Source organism: Parus major, chromosome 8, assembly GCF_001522545.3.
Source record: "Parus major isolate Abel chromosome 8, Parus_major1.1, whole genome shotgun sequence".
Taxonomy (NCBI): Eukaryota; Metazoa; Chordata; class Aves; order Passeriformes; family Paridae; genus Parus; species Parus major.
In genome coordinates this window covers 8,880,934-8,904,673 of record NC_031777.1, presented here as the reverse complement: position 1 = coordinate 8,904,673, position 23,740 = coordinate 8,880,934, and the positions used below count along the sequence as shown (strand labels likewise).

Below are 23,740 nucleotides of genomic sequence, written 5' to 3'. Positions count from 1 at the left end.
TTCTTTTGACTGCTTTATGGTGCATACACAGGCATTACTCATGCTTTCCCTGGCCTCATCTCACTTCTTGCTGCTGTAATGCTTTTAGGAGAGTAAAATGAAGACTTTCATTACTTAAGAGGCAGGAACGTTCAGTTCAAACATATGGATGGACCATCATTTCGCAATGCTCCCTTCCTGTAGTTTTTGTCTTCCCATCTGCAACCACCCCACTGCTCTTCCAAGTGTGCACAGGTCTGTTTTCTTTCTCCTTCTACTCTGTGTGGTGGGAAGCACTCCCTGGGCTGCTGCTTTGCCTCCATGAGGGGGTGATGGACCAGCTGGAGCCTGCCATGCCTGTCTGGTGTGTCCTGGCTTTCCAACCAGCAAAGCAGCTGGCCTGGGTTGGGCTCCCACCCACCAGTGGAGCTGTGTTACCTCACAGGGTGCCTTTGTTGAAGTAACTGGTTCTGACAAAAAAGTTCTTGTACTTTTTGAACAGCTAGTTTGAATGCAGACTGCTGAAATGGGAGAAGGCAGCTTCTGACCTTGCCTTCTGGAAAGGCTCAATTTACAAAGGATGTGTTGAGTTCTGACCCCTCATGGGCCATGCGAGTACAGCGTGTTGTTCTGAACTTTAGCTTTTTCTATTAGAGTGAAATATATTGTCTGCTATTATCACTCTGTTAAATTAATTTTCACTATTTTGTGCATGATTTATTTGAGATTTCACTGGACAAAGCAGACATCAAGCGTTGAGGTTTTATAAGAAAAAACAGCATTGCACTTCAGCCACATCACCTTACTTTGTAAGGGAATGTAAATTAAAGTCATGCATCTACATCACTCTTCTGCTGTTCTGAATAAATAATATTCTGTTTATTCACCAAATTATGTGATATCGAGAACTGTCCTGGAGGGTTTCTTAGTTGTTGAATGTGCTTTGGGATTATTAACTGAGAACCCAGATCTCAGGCCTCAAGGGCTGCAGGATGCAAAGACCATTCTTGTACAGCCTCTTTATGTATTTCAGGTTGCTGTTTACATCTCTAGTTTTGCTGACCCTCTCCAACATATAATTGGAATTTTTGACCTGGGTAACTGTAAACACCTGTGAGAAAACCCTTTGACTTGCCTTTACTTGTTTTATGTGTTTGATTTTTTTTTACCTGTGCTTTAAAATAACTAAATTTGGCCCCTATGGAAATGTCCATTTTTAATGCCCTTTCTTCTGAATTACAAAAAAAAGAAAAAAAAAATTAAAAAAATTAATTTTTCAAAGACCTCATGGTGTTAGGGAACCTGAAATAACTGGCTTGAGGTCAGGCAGTAGGTAACTGGCAGGACTGAACAAACAGCATGCTTCTTCTAATTCCCAGTGCACTGTGCTGCTGGCTGGGTTTATGTTCAACCTCTTCTGAAGCAGAGAGGGACCAATATTGTTAATGCAGCTCAACAACAACAAAAATTTCCTGCCTTCTCTATCCACTTTGTGACTCTTCAGAGTTTTGAAACAGATGGCAAGAAGGGCACAGAGAGTTGCAGCTATGCAAGAGTTTATTTTACTAAAATATCAATATATGTTTCAGTTAGAAAGTGCTGAAGAAATAAATTGCTTTAGCCTTCTGCCATGTGTGGTGTTCCCTTTTAAAAGGCTCAGTAAGGGAGCAGTGCCCAATTAGGGAACATCTCTGGGAGGGGTGTGACATGCAGCCTCTTCTCGAGTTCTGGGAGGTCCTTGGTGGGATCAGAATTATCTGTATTCCCTGGGAAGTCAGGTGCCAAAGCCACAGTGCCTCTGCCTGAGCCTCTGGGTCTCAGCATGCATTGTGTGTGGTTGCGGCCTTAGAAGTATCTGGTAGACCCTTTCCTAATGTTTCATTTGTTTTCTGTGGAAGAAACCCAAGGTTTGGTGGTTCTGTGAGGGTGGTTTTGTAGGTGACTGGTGTATCTTCATTAGCTGCTAAGACTAATCCTAGTGGGTACTCATAACATAAATGCAAGTGTCAAGGTTGTTTTCTGTAGCCTTTTTTCTGAGCATGGCTACTACCACTGCTAAAGTATGAGTGCTTCTTGACAGAGGAGATCTCAGCTGTTGGTGTAACACTGATCTTTCTGTAAGCAACCTCTTAACCTGCTCTTTGTGCTTTGTTCTTACCAAAAGTTTAATGCTGACTTTTAAGGATTGATATGGGAAAAATGTCAAAACACTGATTTTCAGCTGCATGCTGCCTGCCATAGCAGTATCAGGGCTCAATGCATGTGGGCCAGCCTCTAAAATATTTTGTTGCTGATTCTTGCTCACTTGGAGGGCCCTTGGGACAGATGGCCCCTCGCCGTTGATGGTTCGATTACAGCGATCACCCACAGCTTCTGAAGAGTGCGAAGAAAAGAAATTGCTTTCTTTGTCAAGGTGTTTTCATTTCAATTCTCACCCATTAGCCCTGTTTGGTTAAATTTTGAATAACTCCATCAGGTGACTGATGAGTTTTATTTTTCCTCCTGATGATATTAAAATAGATTTGGGGTATGATGGAAAGGAAAGGCAATAACAGATTTGTGCTTATTGATCAGTGCTCCTTCATCTTTGTTCTGGCTTATTGTGTCATGAACAACAAAGGTTAAAATGAACACTGAATCAGAATATGCTAGAAAATACATATTTTCAAGTGAAAGTCTGTGGACTTTTTACATATATAGCAAACTATATGTATGCTATGGCTAACCAACATGGTTGCTAGAATTCTGGAGCTTTGTCTAATTAAGATTTGTGATTGTTTTAATTGACAAATATAAAACTATGAAATGTTGCTTTATATAATTATAGCTTTTGAAGTTGGATATGTTTTAGCTGTAGTGTTGGAGATATTCAGAGGAGTAGGAACCTTCCAGGCCAGTTCCTGGTTACCAGCGCTGTTCTACTTCCACACTTTAGCCAGTAAGCAAAATGTGAAATGTTTGAATTTCATGTAGAAAATGCTATTTGTAATTGGAAAATGAAAAAAAAAAGATAAAGAATTTGAAACGATGCTTTTATAATGCACAATTATCATCCTTTCTCACACATAAGCAGAATATCATTGCACAATTCCTGGTGTTGTTTCACAGCATAATCATAGAGATGAATATATGATACAGTAGTATCTGTATTAATTAAATAAAATGTCATAAATAATCTAGACTAGAACAGTGAAGAGAGAATCTAACCCCTTCTCCCTTGCTTGCAAAGACAGTGTTAGTGGTATTGCTCTTCCAAGACTATTGCTCTGGCCTGTAGGTAATTTGTCCCTGTAAGTGGTTGAGTAATAGGTAATTACTTACTTGTTAATTATTGAGTAATCACATTTTACTGCTTGTACTAGTCAGTATTTAAGGCAAGGGGCATAATTTAGTGAGAAGTTGTGCTGTTAGGTACCATCAGTTGAGCTGTGCCCAGGATGTGGTCCTCACCAGTGGAAAGTGGAAGGAATGTTGCTGCACTGTTCAGACAAGCAGTGATGTAAATAGATCATCTTATATCATCTTTTGCCAAGAGGGAGTTCCCCTGTGACACTCATTTTTTCTTGAAGTAGCTAAAGACTGGACTAACTTCGGCTTAGAGAAAAAATCTTATAGAAGGATTAAGCTTTTGGTTTAATTTTTTATTGCTTTAATTTATTTTTTGAGGCATGTTAACTCTAATGTAAGATTATTTTTTTTGTATTATTTTTGGAAAATGGAAAAAATTGCTTGGATATCACTCTGTGTTTTCTGCAATCAGTCAGTTTGCTTTACAGGGTCAGATATTCCCTGGTTTCATGTCCAAGCTGATACCAAGTTTTTATTTCTTGGAGTAAATCAGGAGGCAGTGACTCAGGTATCCATAATGTACTGAGATGTAGTTTTTGTCATGTGCCAAAAGCTTTTTGATTTTTCTATATGCAGTGTGTGGGTTCCATAAAGCAAGTATAACAGTGTAGTCTGTGAGATAAAATGGTTGTCTCTGGTCAGACATCACTGACATGGGAAAGTAAGTGATGGTCCATCCCCAGTGTACTTGGCAGGGCTGGAGTTTCCTTCTTCCTAATTTACGTAGTACCTATTGCTTGGTAATAATGTACTTGAACTTTTCTAGATCTTTTTTAAAATCAGTATTGCTTATTTCCTAATATAGGAAAATTTCAATATAGCCCGCAATATTTTTTAAGAACTTTGAATCCCATATCTTCTTTTAAAATGAAGAAATCCCTGCACAATGTCTGTTTGCAAGGGAGTGTGGCAAGTTGCTTTTTCATTCTTATGGGGAGGGTGTAACACTTGTGCTTGGTTGCGAAGGTGAATGCTCTTAGTCTTACTCTTTTCAGTTATTGTTCGTTTCAGTAGATGACAGCACAGCTTGTCTCTTATAAATTTCTTTGAACAAGAGACCCAGGGACAGCAAAAGTATTTTGTTTTGTAAATCCTCCTTAAGCATTAGCAGTTTGGAGCAACTGGAGACATACGTGGTGCCCACTTGCTTTTTCTTCTGCTGCCTTAGTTCTTAGATCCTTTTTCTCATTATTCGCTTGTGATTACAGCTTAGAGGTAGGAAAATTAAGAATGACTCAGCTTCTAAAGGCATACAGTTGTTGCCATACTTTACAAGGTCATTCTAAAGACATACAAGGTAAAATAAACTTCTGCTTCTCTCTTGAAGAGACCAAATAAAGGCTGAACATACTAATTTTATCTGTGCACTGTCTGTGCAATGAACTCTCACCCTGATTAAGGTTTTAGCCTGAAGCATGTCTAATGGCATTGAAGCCAAAAGGATTCTTTCTTTCTGTCTGTGGTAAGTTGAAATGACTTACTGCTCTGTCCTTCAGTGGGACAAATTCTTGAGCAAAATGGGATTGACCTGCAGCTCTGAAGGAGATGTCAAGTTGCGGCTAGAACTTTCAATCATCTCCCTGCCTGAAAAAGTACTTATTTCCTAGTTCAAGTGCCTTGCAGACAGGGAAATCCAAAAGACTGGAGGAAGTTTCAGGTCCAAAACTGGACAAAGTCCTGCTTCTCTGCAATGTACTTGGCTGAGCCTTGCATGGGATTAGTTGGGAGGTCAGTTATTTGAGCACTGTTCTCACATTTCTGAAAACCCCAAGGAACCTTTGTCATGTAAGTTTAAAAGTGGAAATATTTAAAAATAATTCTGTGAGAAACTGTTCAATCAGTGAATCTTGTGTGACTTTGCAGTGTGATGTAGGCATGTCAGATTCTCACACTTCAGTCTGGAGGGTGAGCTGTTAATGCCTCGGTGGGGCAGTAATGGCCAGCTTCTAAGATCTGTGGAGTTGCTGTGATGTGGTGCCGTGAGGGACTGACTGAGCTGGATTCACTGACTTCAAATGTGAGTGGGTTTTGTGGGGAGTAGAGAAGATCGTGGGGTGTGTGCATATGTGGTTTTTGTTAAAGACTGGGTGACTCTTACAGATACGGATTGTACTTTTTTTTTCCTGTGTATTAGAAACAAAATTCTGGATTTCCACAAACATAGCGTGAGCATTGGTATCCTGGAATCCTTTGCTAAGTATTATGTGTTTATAGAAAGATGTAATTAAATTCTGAGCCAATTGATAAGTCCATGAGTAATTCGTGCTACTTCTGGCTGGGAGCATTTTTCAAGCATATGTCCTACAGTAATTACTTCAATTACAGGTGTTACTATTACAGTAAAAAACAGTTCCTTCGGAAAAGATTCCTCATGGAAGGAAAATGTTTTCATCTTGCCAGTAAGGTCTTTCTAATTATGTTTCTGAACCTGATACAAAAATCACATTTCTGATTTGCAAATATGCAATCACTAAGACATACAGCTAACAGCTACAGTGATTGTAACTGAGGCTAGTAAACTGTTGTTTTCCATTTTCCATTTCTCAAAGGTCAGTATTTAGTGTGTGTTTGTTGACTCTGTTGTCATTTAGTTCACACTTTATTTTCTGTGAGGAAAGTTGGAAGGAAAAATGTCAAAAGTCACACACTCCAAATATCACCTTTGATGCCAGTGTGAGATGGGTACCTTCAATGCCTAAATGATTTTTCAAAATGGAGCATAAGCTTTACAATCAATTGAAGACAAAGCAGAGGCCACTAGTGTGGGAGAGGGAAATGGGACAGGAGACACTGGGCTGCTGTGATGTGGGCGTGCTGTGGCTTATTTTGAAAGGCAAGTCCCACCTAGACGCCCTGAAGAATCTCAGTGTATTAATATATAGGAGAAAAAGCTGGCAAATATAATTACTGGAACTTGTTATCATTTTTCTGTAGCTGATGTTGTCAATGACATTGTCATTTTGGTCTTGTTCCTTTGCTGTTTGCTGAAGTAGGAGCTGTTTGAAATTGTGGAGGCAATTAAGGAAGGCACACTTGTGAGTAAAGTGTGAGTAGAAGAGTTGAAGGTGCTGGATTGTTATGATTTGATATAGCTTTGTAAATATGTTTTCTTTTGCTACGTGGCTTGTATAAAAGTGTGCTTTAAGGTATTTTCTGTAGTAGCACTTTCATTTGCATATTCTCTTTAATCTGACAGATTTTAGGTGCCCAAGAAGTTAGTGACTGTTGCTGAGTTTCAGTTTTTTAAAATCAAATTACTTCAATGTATTTTGTTCTTGTTCCTTCTTTTGATTACTGATGCTTGGAAAGTGCTGTAAATCCCTTCTTCTTCCCTTTTCCATGGCATCCTCCTCTTCCTCCTCCTGCTGTTGGCTGGTGCTGTACTTTGATGCCCCAAACCAGGGAGCTGAAGACCACTGCTGCACCCAGATCTTCTGGCAGCAGGGCTTCCCATTTATGGCACTTCATGTATGAAACTGTTAATAGGCAGATTTTAATATGATATACAGAAGTCTTTTTTTTGCAAGAAGGTATTTTTTTATGTGAATGCTATTTTGTGAATTTTTTTCATCAGGTGATTTCATCTGTAAAAACCCTTGGGTTGCATGTTATGGTTCATCTCTTACTTTGTTTCTGAATCACTGTTGTAGTGATTTGGTTGAGTATTAAATACTACATTGATACAAAAGCATCAGTAGAATTACTGTTGAGTGTTTCTGGAAAATTATTTTCAGTATGTAAGAGACATTTGTTTTGGAATAATATCATAAACTTTGAGAACTAATTTTTTATTGCTGAAAGATACTTTGTCTAACAGAATCCATTCTGCTTATTGCTTATATGTGTGTTTATAAAGCTGTTCCCTGAGATAATGATAATTTCAGATTTATTAATTACATTCTCATGTTCAGGTAAGGAAAAAAAATGTGGCACTTATTTTTTCCACACAAGGAAGAACAGTCTGCAATAAGCTTTGATTTTTTACCTTCCTTTTCCTCATTATATTTCTTTCCCACCTCCTTAACTCCTGGCCTCAATCTCTTTTTCCCCTCTGCACTGACAGCTTTTTGCCAATGAAAATCTGTGCAGCATCAAAGAAAATATAACTGGAGGAATACTGGGCAGTTATCTAGTCCATTCCTCTGTCCCAAGTATGACCAACTCTGCTTGGCAGTCTTTTTGTCTCTTCTCCTCAGTACAACCAACAGGGATGAAAATTCCGCCTCTCTCTAGAGTACTGGACTACTCAATTAATCTGTTTCATTATACCTTAGCTGTGTTTTCCTGTCTGAAATATTCTCAGTTGCTATCCAAGAGAATTACCTGAGACGATGTTTTTCAGCATGTTTGTAATTTCTGTTCCATTACCAAATTGAAAGTGTGCTAGTTACCTCATCCTATGGTATTTTTGTGTGCCATTTATAATCTGCAAGCTTGACAATGATGAAGAGTGTTTTTAGAGTGTATTAACTTATCAGTTTTGGAAAAGTTAAAACTCAGAAAGCTTTCTCTTCATAGTTTAGAATGTACTGCTTCTGTGGTATATACTGTGTCATGAAAAATAGTACCTTTGTATTTTCTTAGATTTGTTACAGAAGTTCAGCTGTGTTAGAAGTTGTTTTCCTGAAAATATGGATGACATGCCTTGTGACCTTGCCTCTACAGGAATAGATTTTTGGAGAGAAATTACCTTGAAGATCTGCATATGTTTTCCTCTTGTCTTACTGGGTGTCACACTTGCCTGCACTTCTCTTCTGGAGCAGTTCTAGATTACAACATCTTGAATACTATTTTTTTAAGTATTGCATGTGACTCACTTTTCTCTTTGTGATTATGTTGCATTCCTTGGTACATCAGCAAAGCTTTCCATGATTGTCTCTCATCTGGCTCAAACCAAGGGAGATGTCCTTTCCAATGCTGTAGGATATTTAGAAAAGGAATTTTCAAGAGTTACTAGCAGGTGCTGAGATTTATGTCCTGGATGTGGTAAGCATTGGAAAAAGTGCTCTTTGTACATGGAAATACCCATTTACAGAAGCATCAGTTTATACATTTATACATGTACAACACAAATGGTTTTATATGTACACTTGACAATTTCTTCTTACTACTACAGTTACTTAGAATTGGTGCAAACCATTTGTCCTGAAAAGTCTGTTAGTTCCTCAGCTGACTATAACAGCAGCTATTTCTGAGTGGTTCTCATCCTCTCACCCATAAAATCAGCATAAAATTGACCTAACATTGCCAGATCAGACAGAGTATCTGGAAAGTAATCCTCAGGGAAAAGAAAATTCAGTCATTGTAAACCTGAAGATAGAGTGCATAAAGTTGCAGAATTAGATTATATTTTCTCTTTTTATTTCTAAGTCTATACCCTTTTGTTTCTTCCTTTGCAGCCCTTTTGAGAAGTTGCCCCAAAGATGTGTCAGATGCTGCCTGAGCCTATCTCCAAAAGCAGAAACAAACACAATCTTTTGAAAAAAAACCCAATCCCAAACTTGGATAATTATCATAAAATCCTGAGGCTTTTTATAGGTGTTAGGGTTTGGTTTCAGAAAGTAAAGGCATAAAAAGAATATAGCAACTTTTCTTTTTGAAGCACAAGTCACATCAGATTTTCTTACTTAATAAATGTATGGCAAGTACCTACTAAAATAACCAGTTAAAAGCCAGTAATAACAGCTGCAAAACCCAGTTCAAAGCAGTTTGACTAGTCTTGAAGGTGTGTAATTTTTGCTGAGTGTAGCACTGCATGTTTGCCTTAGTATGAAGTGAAGGTGGCAAGATGAGCAGGACACTAAATTGAAGTTTTAAGTTTTTTTTGTCTGTTGGGATATCAGGGCTCCAAAAGAACTCACTGGAGCTCTTGATCTTGTTTCCTGTAGGTAAAGGCTGGCTGTGAAATGCTGTTAGCTCTGTTGGCACCTCATTGATGTGTAAATTTTCCCCATGTTTTGACCCCAAACCCAAAAAAGTTTTGCTTAATTTTGAGATTGTACTTTGCTCATTACTGTATCCTTTTAAAATAACACCCGGAGGTTTCACTGTTCCTATCTGCTTCCTATTTTGAAGCCTGGCAGTTACATTTGCACCAAGGACAGTGAAGGAAAGAAATTACATTTCTGTCCAGTTTCAGAAACCACAGTGATTTTGTTACTGTGTTGCTAAAGCATTCACTATACTAAATGTTTCTCATGTAACTGTACTTCACATCTGCCAAAATCATCTGCCTGGCTTCATTTCTGGGAAGAGGCGATGTTGCCAAGCTCCTGGCTGGAAATGCTCCAGCAGCCCAGCCTCACTGCAGAGTGGTCCCCTCACCTTCTCACAGGCCATAGTGCTTGGGTTTTGCAATAGAGGCAACTATCAATGGTACTGCAAGACTTGGGAAGTCATGAACAAGAAAAGGGTAATAAGAAATGGAACCAGAGGCAGCTGGTAACCAGCTTGTATTGCATGAGCTGTAGCAAATGCTTGATGCTGGAGTGCAGCCGCATGAAGCAGTCTTGCTTTCTTCTCACCACAACTCGCTCTTCCCCAGTTTTTCTTCCTTTTTTTCTGGCGCAGACCCAGTGGTTTTGGGGAACTGATCTAGTTAATGCTGACCTGAAAAGTTTCAGACAGTTGGTTTGATCTTGATCAGTTCCCTCATCTGGTGCCATGTAGCTGTGACAGTCTGCACTGGCAGGAGACAGTGCTACAGCTTCTCCAACAAGAATCTGGTAGTGGGAATGCAGAGGGAGGGATTGCTCTTTCAAAGAGAAATTTATGCTTGAAATGTTTGTGGACATATGGCAGTAGATTTACAAGCCCTGTTAAAGTATTTTTTGAATTCTGCAAATTTTCGGTGATTTTTAGCAAGTAAATTATGGATGATTTAACATCAAGTATTTGATATGTTACTGTACTTGCTACTCCTTGGATTTATAAGGGATCACTCTTGATATGCAATTGCTTTCTTTTTCATGATACTAGTTTGGAGTAAAAACTCCTCTTGTACCTGGTCATTATAGAGATTTGTTTGCAATTTAAATATACACAAAATAGATCAGGAAAAAAGGTCTGTGTTGTAAGTATCAGTATTTATTTGCTCTCATACTATTTTAAATGTAGCATTTTATCTCTTGTTTTCTATCTTCCTTCAAAAGTTTTCTATCTGCTCCCAATAGTAATGGAAGAAGATTATGCAAAATACACACATTTTATTAAATAATAGCTGCAGAACCCTTCTTAGGAAGATGTTCTTAGGAGATGTTCTGAGGAGAAAAAATAATTTTGTCCAAAAAGTAGAATCAAATGCCTCAATTTTTATTGAAAATCTCACTTAGATTTGAGTTGGATACGAATTTGGCTTATTGACAAGTTGAATTTTGTAACATGTTTGTAATGTACTTTCTGCTGCTGGCTTAAGATCTGCCCCTGAGTGGAGGAATGCTGACTTCAGTGTCCAGCCCCTGGTGTCTGGGCCAGTGGTAAATGTACATGTGTGACAGCTCTGTGCTGAGCAGTAGGATTTGAGATGAGCAGCTGGGAATGACAACACCAGCAGTGGAGTTTCTCTTCTCATTAGATCTCCAGTTTGCACCAGCAAACATATGTGGGACCCGAAGAAGAGTAGAAACCTCTGTACTTTGACAAAAGCGGGGAATCCTGTGGTTCTGATGTCAAACCTAGCAATGAGAAGGAAGCTTCTGAGTTATCACGCAGTGCTGGTGTTAGACCCTGAAGTCTAAATCTGAGTAGTTTCCCAGACATGGGCTCCTTGGAAGACAGGAATCCAGCAGGTACTGAGGCAGATGAGAAGTGCCAGTTCCCATCAAGCAGTGTCTCTTGGCACTTACTGTTGTGTTTCTCCTTGGTTTTCCTGCCCTCGGGCTCCCTGAGCTGCTGCTGGCTGCAGGAGGATCTGCCTGAGCGTGGCTGGGCCACGAGCAGAGATTAGAGAGCTCTGCCTCTGGTCCACGCTTTGGCACTGCCCTGGGTCTCCCCTGCAGGAAGATAGATAATTTCACTTCAAGCAGGTGGACAAACACTGCTGCTAATCTGTTGTTTTAGAAGCCTGTGAGACTTAGTGGGTGTCTGTGGCTGTGTAAAAGTAGTAACTCGTGAAGGGTTTGTATCAAAGGAGAGTAACAGCTTGGGGGGATGGTGTGAGGCAGGATGAAGATCATAATTTGAGTTTCTGTTGAAAGGTTATGGTTCCAGTCATTGTGGTAGAGGCTTTCAAAACAATATTAAGTGGAGACTAATATGTAGCCTAAATAACAATGATTATTGTTAATGAAAACTTCATTAAAAAAAGAGCTATCATTGAAATGCTGGTTTTAAAAGGCTCTGAACAGAAAATACTGAAACATGCTAGCTCTTCTATACTCTTCCTTGAGAATGGTGGTTACGCTGGCATTATCTTTAAAATCACAAATTATGTTTTTCTGTACTTTTATAAAGTCCCTTTTCTCCCCTTATAATTTCCTGTTCTTTTTCCCTGGGATTAAAAGAGGTTTTCTATCTCTTTATTTCTTAATTAAATTAAAAAGTGAAAATTAAATGTGCTTAAAGAATGAGATATTTCAGTAATAAAGAATTGAATATGAAAAGAGTTGTGTACATTATAACCTGCTGCTGTATGTAAAACAATAAACATACACTTTCATAAATATGAAATAAGTCTTTTTAATAATCCAGTATCTTCCTTAGTTTTTAGATACATTTTTCCACTTGCGTCAAATCTCGATGCTAAGCTTGACCCTCTCTTTAATATTAATATACTCTGACTGTAATACTCTGTTCCTTTGCCTCTGATTAATGCTGTCTGTCAATTATTTACAGATCCAGTGGTACTGTGGAAGTTCCCAGAGGACTTTGGAGACCAGGTTGGAAACATGAGATTGAACTTTTTTTTTATGTTAGAATAATAATAAAAAAGCTCTTCTATTCAGCTGTGGAGAGGCAGATGCTAATGATAGCAGGGTGGAAGTCTTCACCCAACTGGTGTCTTGGCGATTAGATTACCTCTGTGACAGGAATATGCAATAGCAGTTGTAGAGTGTGGAATGTTGTGCTAATTCTCTGTATCACCTTATTTTTGATACAGAGTATTTTATCAGGTGGTCCTGTTGGACACATTGGGGTTTTTATCTGTTTTGGGATTGAAAATGTGGAAAAAATTATCAATAAAACTTTGCCAAACATTGATGTTATAAAAAAACACCAGAACAAAAAAGTTGAAGAGCTACCCATGTATGTCCTCTTAATGTCAGAATGTGTGCATTCCATTCCTTTAATCCTTTCCAATGCAAGATTTTAGATAGTTATTTAATAATAATTTAGAGATACCCTAGTTACTTGCTTGGGGGAAAAAAAAAATCCTCAGACCCTTATAAGAGATTGATCTAAAGTTACTGATTCTGAAAGCATGAAAATCCTATGCTCTATCTGTAATTAATCCTCAAAGGAAAGTTTATACATACAGGACTGATGGATTATTTTACTGTTTGTAGTGACAGCAAGCTATTAATTAGTGAGTTGGGATTTTTGCCCCATGACTATTCTATGAAAGTTATTAATATTAAACTTTAATGAAATTACAAAACCTTATTATTGCAACAAGTTTTACAAGAGTTTCTTGCGTGGAAATATTTTTATTTTCATGGAAGAAAATAGAAAAAGCAGATAAACAGAATAAATATCTGTCTCAGTGGCTTCGCTGCCTCTTGTTTCTATACTAATATTGAGGCAAACATATTCTTCATTGGTAATATCACCACAGTGGATGATCTGGAAGTGTTGTTGTACAGTAGATGTTGATAAATTATTGATTTTTTTTTTTTTAAAATCAATAATACAAGATTCTGTAAAGACAGCTATAAGATGATTCATGATGAAAGGAATAAATATACAAACATAGAAAGTAGGATGTCTGGTTAGGGAATAGCATCAGTCAGAAATGTGCAGCCTGTAAAACAGTGACAAATGAGCAAAGTATGCTGTTATATGCTCTCAGCTAGGCATTCAGCAAGTTTTGATAATTATCCTGGCTGCAGAATGATCATCTTCATTGTCATTTAAATTATTTTTTTCCCCTTTGTTTTGTTCTTTTTCTCCAAGAAAGACTTGGTCTTTAAAAAAAAAAAAGAAAAGAGAAATTATGTATGACGAAAAATGGGAGCTTATTCAGCAAGTCGAAGGTTATTCAAAGAACAGCTGGTGTAGAAAAATGATTAGAAGATGAAGCCCACTAAAGACTGGAGGGGAATCATACAAAGATGTAATAGACATACCTAATCTATAAACACCAGAGGCCTCAGGCAGCACTCTGCCTTTGGGCTCTGAAAAACCTATGCCTGCACATTGTGTGTCAGCCATGTAGCGAATCTGGAGTTTCAGGTAAATTGCTTGTGTTCCTGAAAAACAGGATAATTTAATCCTTCTCCTTGCAAAGGAAGTTTTCCTATTAGAACCACTGGATTTAAACAGAATATATAGCAGCTTATAAAGCAAACCCCTGAGCCAAGTCATGAAGTGAAATCAACAGAAGCCTTCTCTGTACATGTATGTGTGCGTGTTGAACTGGATAGGTTTGGATTGGAGACATGAGTATCCACCAGATTTAATTTCTTTAGAAACCAAAAACTCACAAGAATTACCATGGCTAATTTCCATGAAAGTTCATGGGGAGAATGTTAAAAAAAAAGAAAAAAAAAAAAAAAAGAAGAAGAATATTCTCTGTCTTGTTTTTCAGTCATTTCTATTTTAAATGTAAAATGTGTGAGTTAGTTTTTGGATGTATCCCAAAGAATCATCTTTCCTAAAAATGAAGGGCTGTCTGTTTGCACAGTGATGTGATAACAGTGGGCAAAATATTTTCCTCTCTTCCTGAATTTTTCTGCAGTTTATCATGTCACCTTTTTGTTGTTTTCATAATGCAAAGAAAACTTGTCTAAGCCATTTTGACATTTTCCTCCTCTTTATCATATTTGTGCTCTAAGTAATTTGAACTTCCCACTGCTTACTAATTCCTAATCCTCTCTTTTCTTTTTTCATTTTTTTCTGCCCTTCCATTTTCTTTGATGCTGGTCAATATTCTTTTGGTGTACTTTTTTCTTAAATACTGACTTTCCAAATTCATGTTTTGCAAAACATCCCATCTGTTGTGGATGGGATGTAGAAACTACAGTTGATCAGGAGGAAGACAAGACCAGGGATTTGTCATAATCACTTATTCACAGTCTGTCAAGTAAAGAAAATATTAAGGCATGATTTTGGAAACACAAAAGAATTTGCAAGATTCATTGTTGATTTCCTTATCTGCCAAGACTGCAGGGAAACCACTTATTTTCTCTCTGGTAATTCCTCAGATGCCAGAATAAGAAGGAAAAGAGGAAAACATAGAATGAGGAAGGAAAAAAGTAATGCTTCAAGACAGGAAATGAAAAATACTTCTCTTTGCCAGGAGTGTTTCAGAAAGTGTTTTTGTGCTTTTTTAAGGTGGGAGTAATTCCATTTTTAGTAACTCTAAAACTATCAATGAAAAAATGAGCTCATGCTGGTTAGAATTCAAAATACAAAGAGCCACTCTACCATTTCAAAGGAAGTATTTATTAAAAAGTGCCTCAAGAGCCAGAAGAACTAATCTGTTTGAGTAATTTTAGAGTAATTTAACTGTGTGCATCTGGGTGCTACGAAAATGAATTTAACAATGTTTAAAAAGTGAATAATCTCAGCACTGTAGAAAAACTGTGAAGATTTCTGATTTGAGCATACGTAGGTCTTCTCTGATTATCTTCACACATTCAAATTTGGATGAAAATGAGCTGTAGCCATTTAATGGGCTATTTTTTTTTGTTTAGAGTGTATTTTTAATGTTTATTCCTAGAGGCACTGTCTTGTAGTATGTTTAAATATGAATTTTATGCAAGAAAAAAATCCCATAATAAAAGATATGTATGTTTTTAATCTTGAAATTGCTATTTTGTTTGCTCAGACTGGTTAAACTAGAGTTTAATTTCAGCCTTACAAGCCCATTTTTAAATGGAGGTCCGTAGAAAAAATATCAATACTATGGTATCTGGGGAAAAAATCCACTTGTTTTCTAGAAGAAAATATTTTTTAAAGGGATTTAGAAAAGCAACCCAAATGAAAACAACACCTTGGCTTCCAAACTGAAGTACTTGATGACTGTTGAAGAAGAAAATACACACTTCTGCAGAAGTTAATGTCACCTGGCAGAGCTGCGATCTGCTGCCACTGGCTAGTCTCCTCTAGCAGTGCAGTCAGTAGCAACGTCCTATGGATGGTGTGTGTCCAGATGTCTCCACTAGGGCTCTGTTCAGCAAATAAAAACACTGACATTCCCACCAACTTCACTGGGTTGAAGTATTTCCAGGAAAAGAGTAGTGTTAGCACAAGGAAGGAGGAGAGTGTGGTGCTGATAGCACCATCAGCAGGTAGTGACCGTGCAAGAGGCAGTGCAGCTTCCTGTTGTCTTAACCTTTGAGGCATGTGAGGTCCAACATTCCTTATTAATTTAGTAATTACAGGTATATTATTTTCAGTTATGTGGGATTCAGTAGCTTTTTAATCTGACCGCCTGTTGACCCAAAGTGGTTTCTACCAGTAGTATGTGGTGTCCATTGTTTGCCTGTCTAATCACATAACATTTTCTAGCTTCAGCCTGCAACGTCTCTGCTGGTGAAAAACATCTCACCAGGGAGATGACACAAGTAGCTAATATCATAAGATGGTCTTACCAGAAGCCACTTTAGTAATAAACATGCCAAGGGGTTATTAACTGAAGATGTGGTTTATGAAGGAGTTCAGACTCATCATTAGACTGTTGTTTGTGTTGCAGATTTCATCCTATCTCCTCTTGCTTTCTAAGACAAGCAGTCTAAATCTGCTTTCCCATGTCAGGCTTTTCCCAAACCCTGCAGATGAATAATGAGTAAGGGATGTGGCATCCATGTGAGGAACCTGTGTTGTTTTCTCTGAAGTTAGGGTAACGTTCTTTATGTTACTATCTCACATTTTACATCTGGGTTGTAGTTTTACTGTATCACATTGTGCTGAAGTTTACCCCTGAATTGTGAGCTTTGTATCCTGTAGTGGCCCAAACTAAAGTCTCATGCTATATATGTAAATCTACCTGGTTTATGTGAAAATATTTGTATATATTAAGATACATAGGTGCACATGCAGTTGTTTAAAGGATAAATCCTCAGACGTACCAATTTGTTGGTCTTCTTGCAGCAAAGCACCAATCACACACTTGACTTTCAGTGTATATTTTAACTACTGAAAGTTAAGCCAGGTTTAAATGAGCATCTGATTGGAGACAAAAGATTCAGGTTCTTTCGGGATGTAATATTTAATTGCATGGATTGTGGCAGAAAAAACATAAATGAGGCCACCATGAAAAAGATTACATTATTTTAGAGATTCAAATTATAGCACATGTTGGGTTGGTTGGTTTTTTTTGTTTGTTAGGTGTATTTTTAATATTCTCAGGAAGCAAGCTAAAATCTGTTCTCTGGGTCAAATGAATGTGTGGAAGCCAGCAGTGAGATTTTGTGTTCCTCTGTGCTCTCTCTTAAGAGAGCAGCAGGAACCCAGGAGGTACGAGGCTGTTTACACACCCTCCAAGGCTGCGGGCGTGCTGTTAGGGGATGCATCTCACCAGCTTTCTGCACGAGATGGCTTTGTTCTTGTATTCTGATGAGGCATTAAATGCATGTTTCAAATGTTTATGCTAACTAGATAGGTGCTTGCTGTTATGGGATTATTTTTATCAGGAAATCTTAGAAAGGGTTTGGGGATTTTATTGTTTGAGTATTAATAAGTATGATTAATAGTTGGGTGCATTGATATAAGAAATGAGGAATCAATCTAATGAGATTACTAATTTTCATTATGTTTTTGTCTAAATGTTGCACATGATATTTAATTAGATCTTTTGGAACTTGAATCTTTGTGGAAAGCAATTAGCCTTGCTGAGATGATGGCAATGTGGCAATTTTGTACATTTCAAGGGAACTTTGGTTAAGATAAAGTGATTTTCTGACACTTCGCATTTGGAAGACATACTGTTTTTATTGAAAAATAGTGTGTGTGTAAGGCAGCAATGCTTTTTGTCTATGCAAATCCCAGCTGATGAATGATCAGCAGGAAAACATTCAGAGGTGTATTTATAGTTGCTGACTGCACTGTGTGAACAGAAAAGATCTGTTCAGTCCTGATAAATATTCTTTGCAACAACTGCCGATGTAGACTTGGTGGGAACACCCAGAATCACTGAGACCCTTACATGGTTCACGATGTGGCTATTCCAAGGTGCCTTCTCAACCTTTTCTTTTAATTCATCCTAACAGAGACAGAATAAATATTTGAGAGGTTTTTTTTGTTTTTTTTTTAACTTTTAAAATTATAAAAGGCCAATGCTGAAAACTTGGTATTTCCTTGAAATTTTGAGGACAGGTAGCAACATGAAGTATGCTTGTTCTCACAGTTGTGGGAGTTTTGTTTTATAGAGCTTTTAAGTTAAAAATTTTGAACTTGATCAGCATATGAAACTGGCTAACCTCATCGCTACCAGCTCTTTTGTTATCTTGTTATCGTTATAGGTCTTAATGACAGTTGTAAGCCATAGTTCTGGATGCAGGGGTTAGTCCACCCTGGGGAGGAGAGAGAGGACCAGCAGTGTGGATTATGGAAATATGAATTGATCTAAAAAGCAGCTCTCTTGTAACAGAATGGGACTCAAAGAAAGACTGGGGAGAAGCTGGTGAAAAGACGATGGAATATGATGTGAAAATGATCATTTGAATGCTTTTCTTTTCATTCCCAGCTGCTGTGTTCTGGTGAAAAGGCACACATTTGTATATCTTAAGGCTGGGTGAAAAAGGGCCAGATGAATGGAATTACTTGTTAGATATGTTTTCATTTTGAGTCAAATAAATTATGTGCATTTTAATAGACTGTCTGCATATGTTAGCCATTTTTTAAAACCATACAGCTGTGATATTGGGGGACTATATTTTGTAGTAGTTTTTTCTCTGTTTGCTCAAATAAATACAGAATTAATATTTGACTGTCCTTCAGATATTCTGTATCAGCCTATTGACAATAACTGTTACTGATTTTGCTTACTTCAAAGCCAAATCAGATTCCAGCCTTACAGTGATGTGCCAAACCGAAGAAGAAAAAAATTAACTGATGGCTGAAATAGTGATGACAATCATTTGGAATATCTTCCGGAAAGACTGCCAGTTTGTCATGTGTGATGTCGTTGTTGATTGACCTCAGCTGCCCTCAGAATATTCCAGTCAATAGTCCCCTAATTCCTTATTTTGAGATACCTTATACTTTCTCATCTGCTTCCTTAATACCCTCCTTCCATTTCAGTCTTCAATTTGTTGCTTTTTTTTTACTTTCAGCATTGTTTTTGTGTCTGAGGCTTTTTCTGCTGCACTTTCAGGAATATGCTATCCTTTTTGTATTAAGAACTGGATGTAATATTCCTGAACCCTCTGTTTGGTTCTTGGCTCTTCTTCTGCCTTTCTTTATGATAGTTTTCTGCAGAACTGGGAGAGCCTTTGAGGTACATTGCTTCAATGTTACTGCTACAGGTATTTGAAGTGTCACTTCAAATAATTTGCTGATATTTTGTAAAAAAAATACTCTTTTACATATTGCCTATGTTGGGAAATGGTTTGGGATCAAAGTGCGGAATCCACATGTGATGAAATCAAGGAACCAGGCAAAGACTTGATGGGACTAAAATCAGGAACAGGAGAGCAAGAACAATGCAAGGGTGATTAGTGGGCTGGAGCTGGAGAGATCCAGGCTACTTGTTTGGGATCTTGGACCAGGAATAAGGGAAGGTAAAACAGTTCCAGGCAGGTGATCAGGGAGGGAAATATGTTAATCCATCAGAATATAACTATTTATGGTGCTCATTACTTTTCTGTAAGTTTTCAAGGCATTGTGAACTACCTGGCTGGTAGACTCTACTTGCTTCTCCCCTAAGCAGAGGTATTGAGTTTCTGGCTTTTGTGTGTCTATTTCTGTGTCCAGTCATTAATAAATGTACACTTGATAATGAAAGATCCACACATGAGAAATCATCTCATGCCAGAACTCTGTCTCTGAGGGTACAGTGCATACTTACCTCTGCACTTTATCCTTCACTAGACACTAATGACAATGATTAGAGAAAATTTACTGGGTCAGTGAACACGTGCACCCATTCTTGAATTTTAAGCTGAATTTTGGAAGAGGGAAGACTTCTTTCAGTTGATAGAGAAATCCTACTTTAGGAACAGGATTTCTGCTAATTTTTCAGTGCCATGAATGCTAGGTTTATATTTATGAGTGTCTTCCCTGAGCATGGGCAGTTTTGTTCTTCTGATAGAAGTGAAGGAGTTTAAAATCTTAGCTGTAGCTGCTTCTGCTGCCTGGCTTGCTGGTGAAAGCTGCCTCCCTCTTTTCTTAGCTGTTCAGAGTTGGCTTATGCTGTATCAGAGGTTGAAGCTAAGCTGATTGACTGAGTGCTGAGGTTGCTGACTGATGCTCACATGCAGCAACACCAGCCTGTAATTGTTGCAGAGTAATTGCTAGTAATAAAGCTGCCAGAGGCTTTGAGCAGGGAGCCAGAAGGTCTGGACAGGCTCAGCCATAGGTAAAGTGAGTGTACATTGCATATCTTCTTGGGAAAAAGACACTCAGTTGTATGTCCACTATGCTTTATTTTTGGGGATAATCATCTGTCTGCATCGGGTAGCACTAGGGACAAGTTAACACTTTAAATTTATGCTTGTTTGCTTCTTCCCTTTCCTTCTTTGGTCTTTCATCTTGAGTTGAATCATCTTCCTTCCGTTTTTCAATACACTTGATAATATCTCAATTTAGTACTGAAAAACTATTACTGCAAGCAGTTCTTACTGAGCTGCATTATGATGAAGCTTAGAATGTAAACTCCGCTGAGTGTAATACAAGAAATAAGTGTTTCCTTTATAAAAATATCACAAATAATTCCATTTAAAGAATTATAAACCCAGCAGGTTCCTTAGAAGCTGATTTCCTTTCTCGATTCCTTTTCTTTTCGCTGTAGATTCTTGTCGCCCAGGAAACTCAGCCCTCACATGTCATCAGTTTCAGTACCCTGTACAAGGTACTTCCCCTGCTGCTGACCCAGCCATGGGAGCCAGCATTGTCCCACAGGGCTGCATGTTTAGACTTGGATGAGCCCAGACAAGGTTTTGGCTCTTGGACTGTCTCACCTTGTTTATCTGCATAAATCACTCTCTGCTACAGATGCTTTCTCTCAGTGTGGCACTCAAGTTGTTCCTTATTTGCATGATGCTCAATTTCCTGGCTACTTCTGAGTTTCTGAATTGCCAGTGAAATCAGGATTTCTTCATGGCCTATGCTGTGCAGTCATTTTATGAAATTACCAGTGGGAAGTTGTGATTCTGGAAGAGCATCATCTGGTGCTGCAAGACAGTTTCACTGCTCAGCCTAAGCAGAGGCAGTCTGCAGAGCTTGTGCTGACTTTTCTGTGTACACCAGTACTGGGTATTTACTAGGCAGGCCAGTTGTTCACTAAAAGCTTTGTAGCCAAGGAATGGCATCCTGCTATTTACAGACACTGTTTCTGGACTTGCCTTTTAACTAACTAATGCAGTACTTAGTGAGGGGGAAAAATATTTGGAATAGATTTGGAACAAAATATGCTTGGAATTAAAATCAATTTGAAATGTATCAAGTTGCATCTGGAGTAGAGTTTATCATGCTTGAAATCCTATATTTTTTTCAGTATATTTCATTTGCATGCAAATGCAGATATTCATTATCTGTAGTGTTCTTTTATAGTTCATTTTCCTTTTGTAAACAGCCTTTCTTGGTGGCTGAGAAGGAAATCTTGCAAATAGGACCCTTTTGACCAGTGTCAACTACATTCTACTCATTATATTCTTTGATACCGTTTTGCAGACATTTCTGAGACTGCAATCTTCATTTTAAAGCAATATATTGAATAGGTAGAGTTGGGTTTATTGCAAATAGGCTCAGTTCTCTCCCTTGCTATCAGAATATTCAGAGGTAGAATGAGAAAAATAACAGGTAAAATGAATAATTATGGATCAGTTTTTCAATTTGCGATGTCTTTTACAGTAATTATTTTTTCACCAGTGGAGAAAACGACATCTGACTAGGATGTGCAGGAGATTCTCAGCACTGATGCCAGAGTTGCATCTTAGCTGCTTTTGTAAGCAGGGGGAGATCTGAAGAGGTCTTGAGTGAAACAAATATTGCTGCCCCTTATCTGTGCAGTATGACTTGGGGATTTTTATGTGGCCTTCAGACAGTTACATATTTGGATTTAGAAAATGATATCTCCTGTAATTCTAGTTGAGAGAACTTCTCTTTTGATTTACCAGATAGTGTTAGAGACATGGAAGTTATTTATTAATAAAAAGCCACTTTTTCCCTGTTGCATGGTGACAGAAAGTTGTGTGCCATACGCTGGTGCCTTTTTTTTTTTTTCTTTTCTGCAAAATGTAATTAATTTTCTTAAAGGTAGTAAATACCACCTTAAAAGTTAAATATTGCTCACATAGTAATCTCAAGAGTGGAGATGGAAGGGCATATTTCCTGTTTTTCCTAACTCTGATACTGCCTAGGGAATGATGATCTCCCTGACATGAGTCAGAGAACTGAAAGAAACCTATTTTTTGCTGCATGGAATACTAATATTACATGCATGCTAGAGATGTGTGGTGAAGTAATATTTATCTGGTTTTTGTTTGCCTTGCCAGTAGTAGAGGTAGATGGTAACACTTGAATCTAAACATATTCTAAGGGGAACTTCCTTTGCGAAGAAGAGCCTTGTCAATTTTTCCGTTTTTATTATGAGTTCCAGGAAATTTGAAGGGTTTTTTCTTTAAGCAGGAAAATTAACCTGTGCTGAGCTTCATGTTGGTTTTATTCTGCTTTTGTAACTGAGCTTGTTACTTTAATTGATTGTCTGTATGCTGCACTGGACACAACTGTCTTAAATAGGGTTCATTTTTGTCTGCTTATATGATGAGATTCAGGAGCAATTAAGCAAATAGAGACAACAAGAATTTATAATTTAGTAAAATCTCTGAATTTTAAAACTTGCTCTGTGGTTGTTTAGAAAGTCTTATTCCTCAGTCTTGTAGGACAGTGAGATTCATCAGGCAGGATTGGCTTTCCTTCTTGTAAACTGTCTTTGAAAGCTTCTGTGATGGCAGTAAAAAGTGTGCTGCCAGGAACATCAGCCTTTTTCTGCTCTACAGGGCAAGAGCATCAGGTAGCATATATCTAGTTGGAGTGTACCGTACCCTGGTCCTTCACTGTTCCAGTTCTTAAGCTTTTTTAATTTATTTTTGTGTGTATTTAACATGCTGTTTGTTCTAAGTGATGCTGCAACAATCAAGTTCAGTCACAGGTACGGCTGACCTTCGGGCCTCCACTGCTGCCTTTATGAGAGTTACTCATTGATATGATTTTGGTTCTCTAAGATCTCAAGCTCATCCCATTACCTTATTGTTTAAAGTCTTCCTGTCCTGCTGCCTCATCTGTCTGTGCCCTTACCTGTGCCCTTGTTGCTATGTAGAGCACAAAGCCACTAGACTAAGCTACTAAAAAGCTTGAGCTGCCTGTCTGGCATCTTTTCCTGAGGTGTGTAACTGAATGATGGCCAGGTGGAGGAGACAGGAAGCAGGAACAAGAGAAATTAAATCTAACTGAAATACTGTAAGTGATCTCATCCTCCTTTGCAGGTATTCAGCTCCTCATTCATTTTAGGCAATGAATATTTCTGTGAATAAGCTTTTGAAAGATGCAAACACCTTTTAGAGAGCAAGTACTCTTAAAGCTCTCTGCTTAAGCATTATGAGCAACCTGATTCCTCTGAATGTCAGTCATTAGGCTGTAGGGCCTTGCCAGTTGTGGTTTACATGTTAGGCAACTAAATGAGGATCAAAAATTGTTCTCAGCAGTGGAGTGGAATTTGTTCTGTGGGTAAAAACAATCTGCAGTTGTAGAAATACACAGGTAGCTCAGTTCAGTGGAAATTGAATCTTGCTTGTATCCATTAGTGACAACTTCTGCTACATGGTCCAGAATCATCTTCCTCTTTGCGTGTTTGTCAGGGATGTATGAAGTTTTACATGGCAGCTCTATTGGGATAGAAAGAGCTGTTGAAGAAATCACCACTATCCACAAGTTAGTTTGAAAATTGTTAGTTGAAAAGAGCAGGTTTATTTTTAGGGAGCTGTTATTGTGTAAATTTTCTATCTTCTGCAAATAGAAGTGTTGCAGCAGGTGGAGCTTAGAGGGCACATCTGCAGCTCTGTGTTTTGCCACCCACGTGGCACTGAGGCTTCCA

The 23,740-nt window shown here is 38.1% G+C and overlaps 1 protein-coding gene across 1 annotated transcript in view; it reads left to right on the top strand.

Moving 5' to 3' along the window:
- The window catches only part of DENND1B (DENN domain containing 1B), a 156,195-nt gene that overhangs the window by 29,929 nt on the left and 102,526 nt on the right, over nt 1-23,740 (top strand). The window contains exon 5 of the mRNA XM_033516452.1: nt 12,160-12,203. Within this exon, the coding sequence (XP_033372343.1) occupies nt 12,160-12,203 (44 nt within the window). The remainder of the gene's footprint in view (nt 1-12,159; nt 12,204-23,740) is intronic.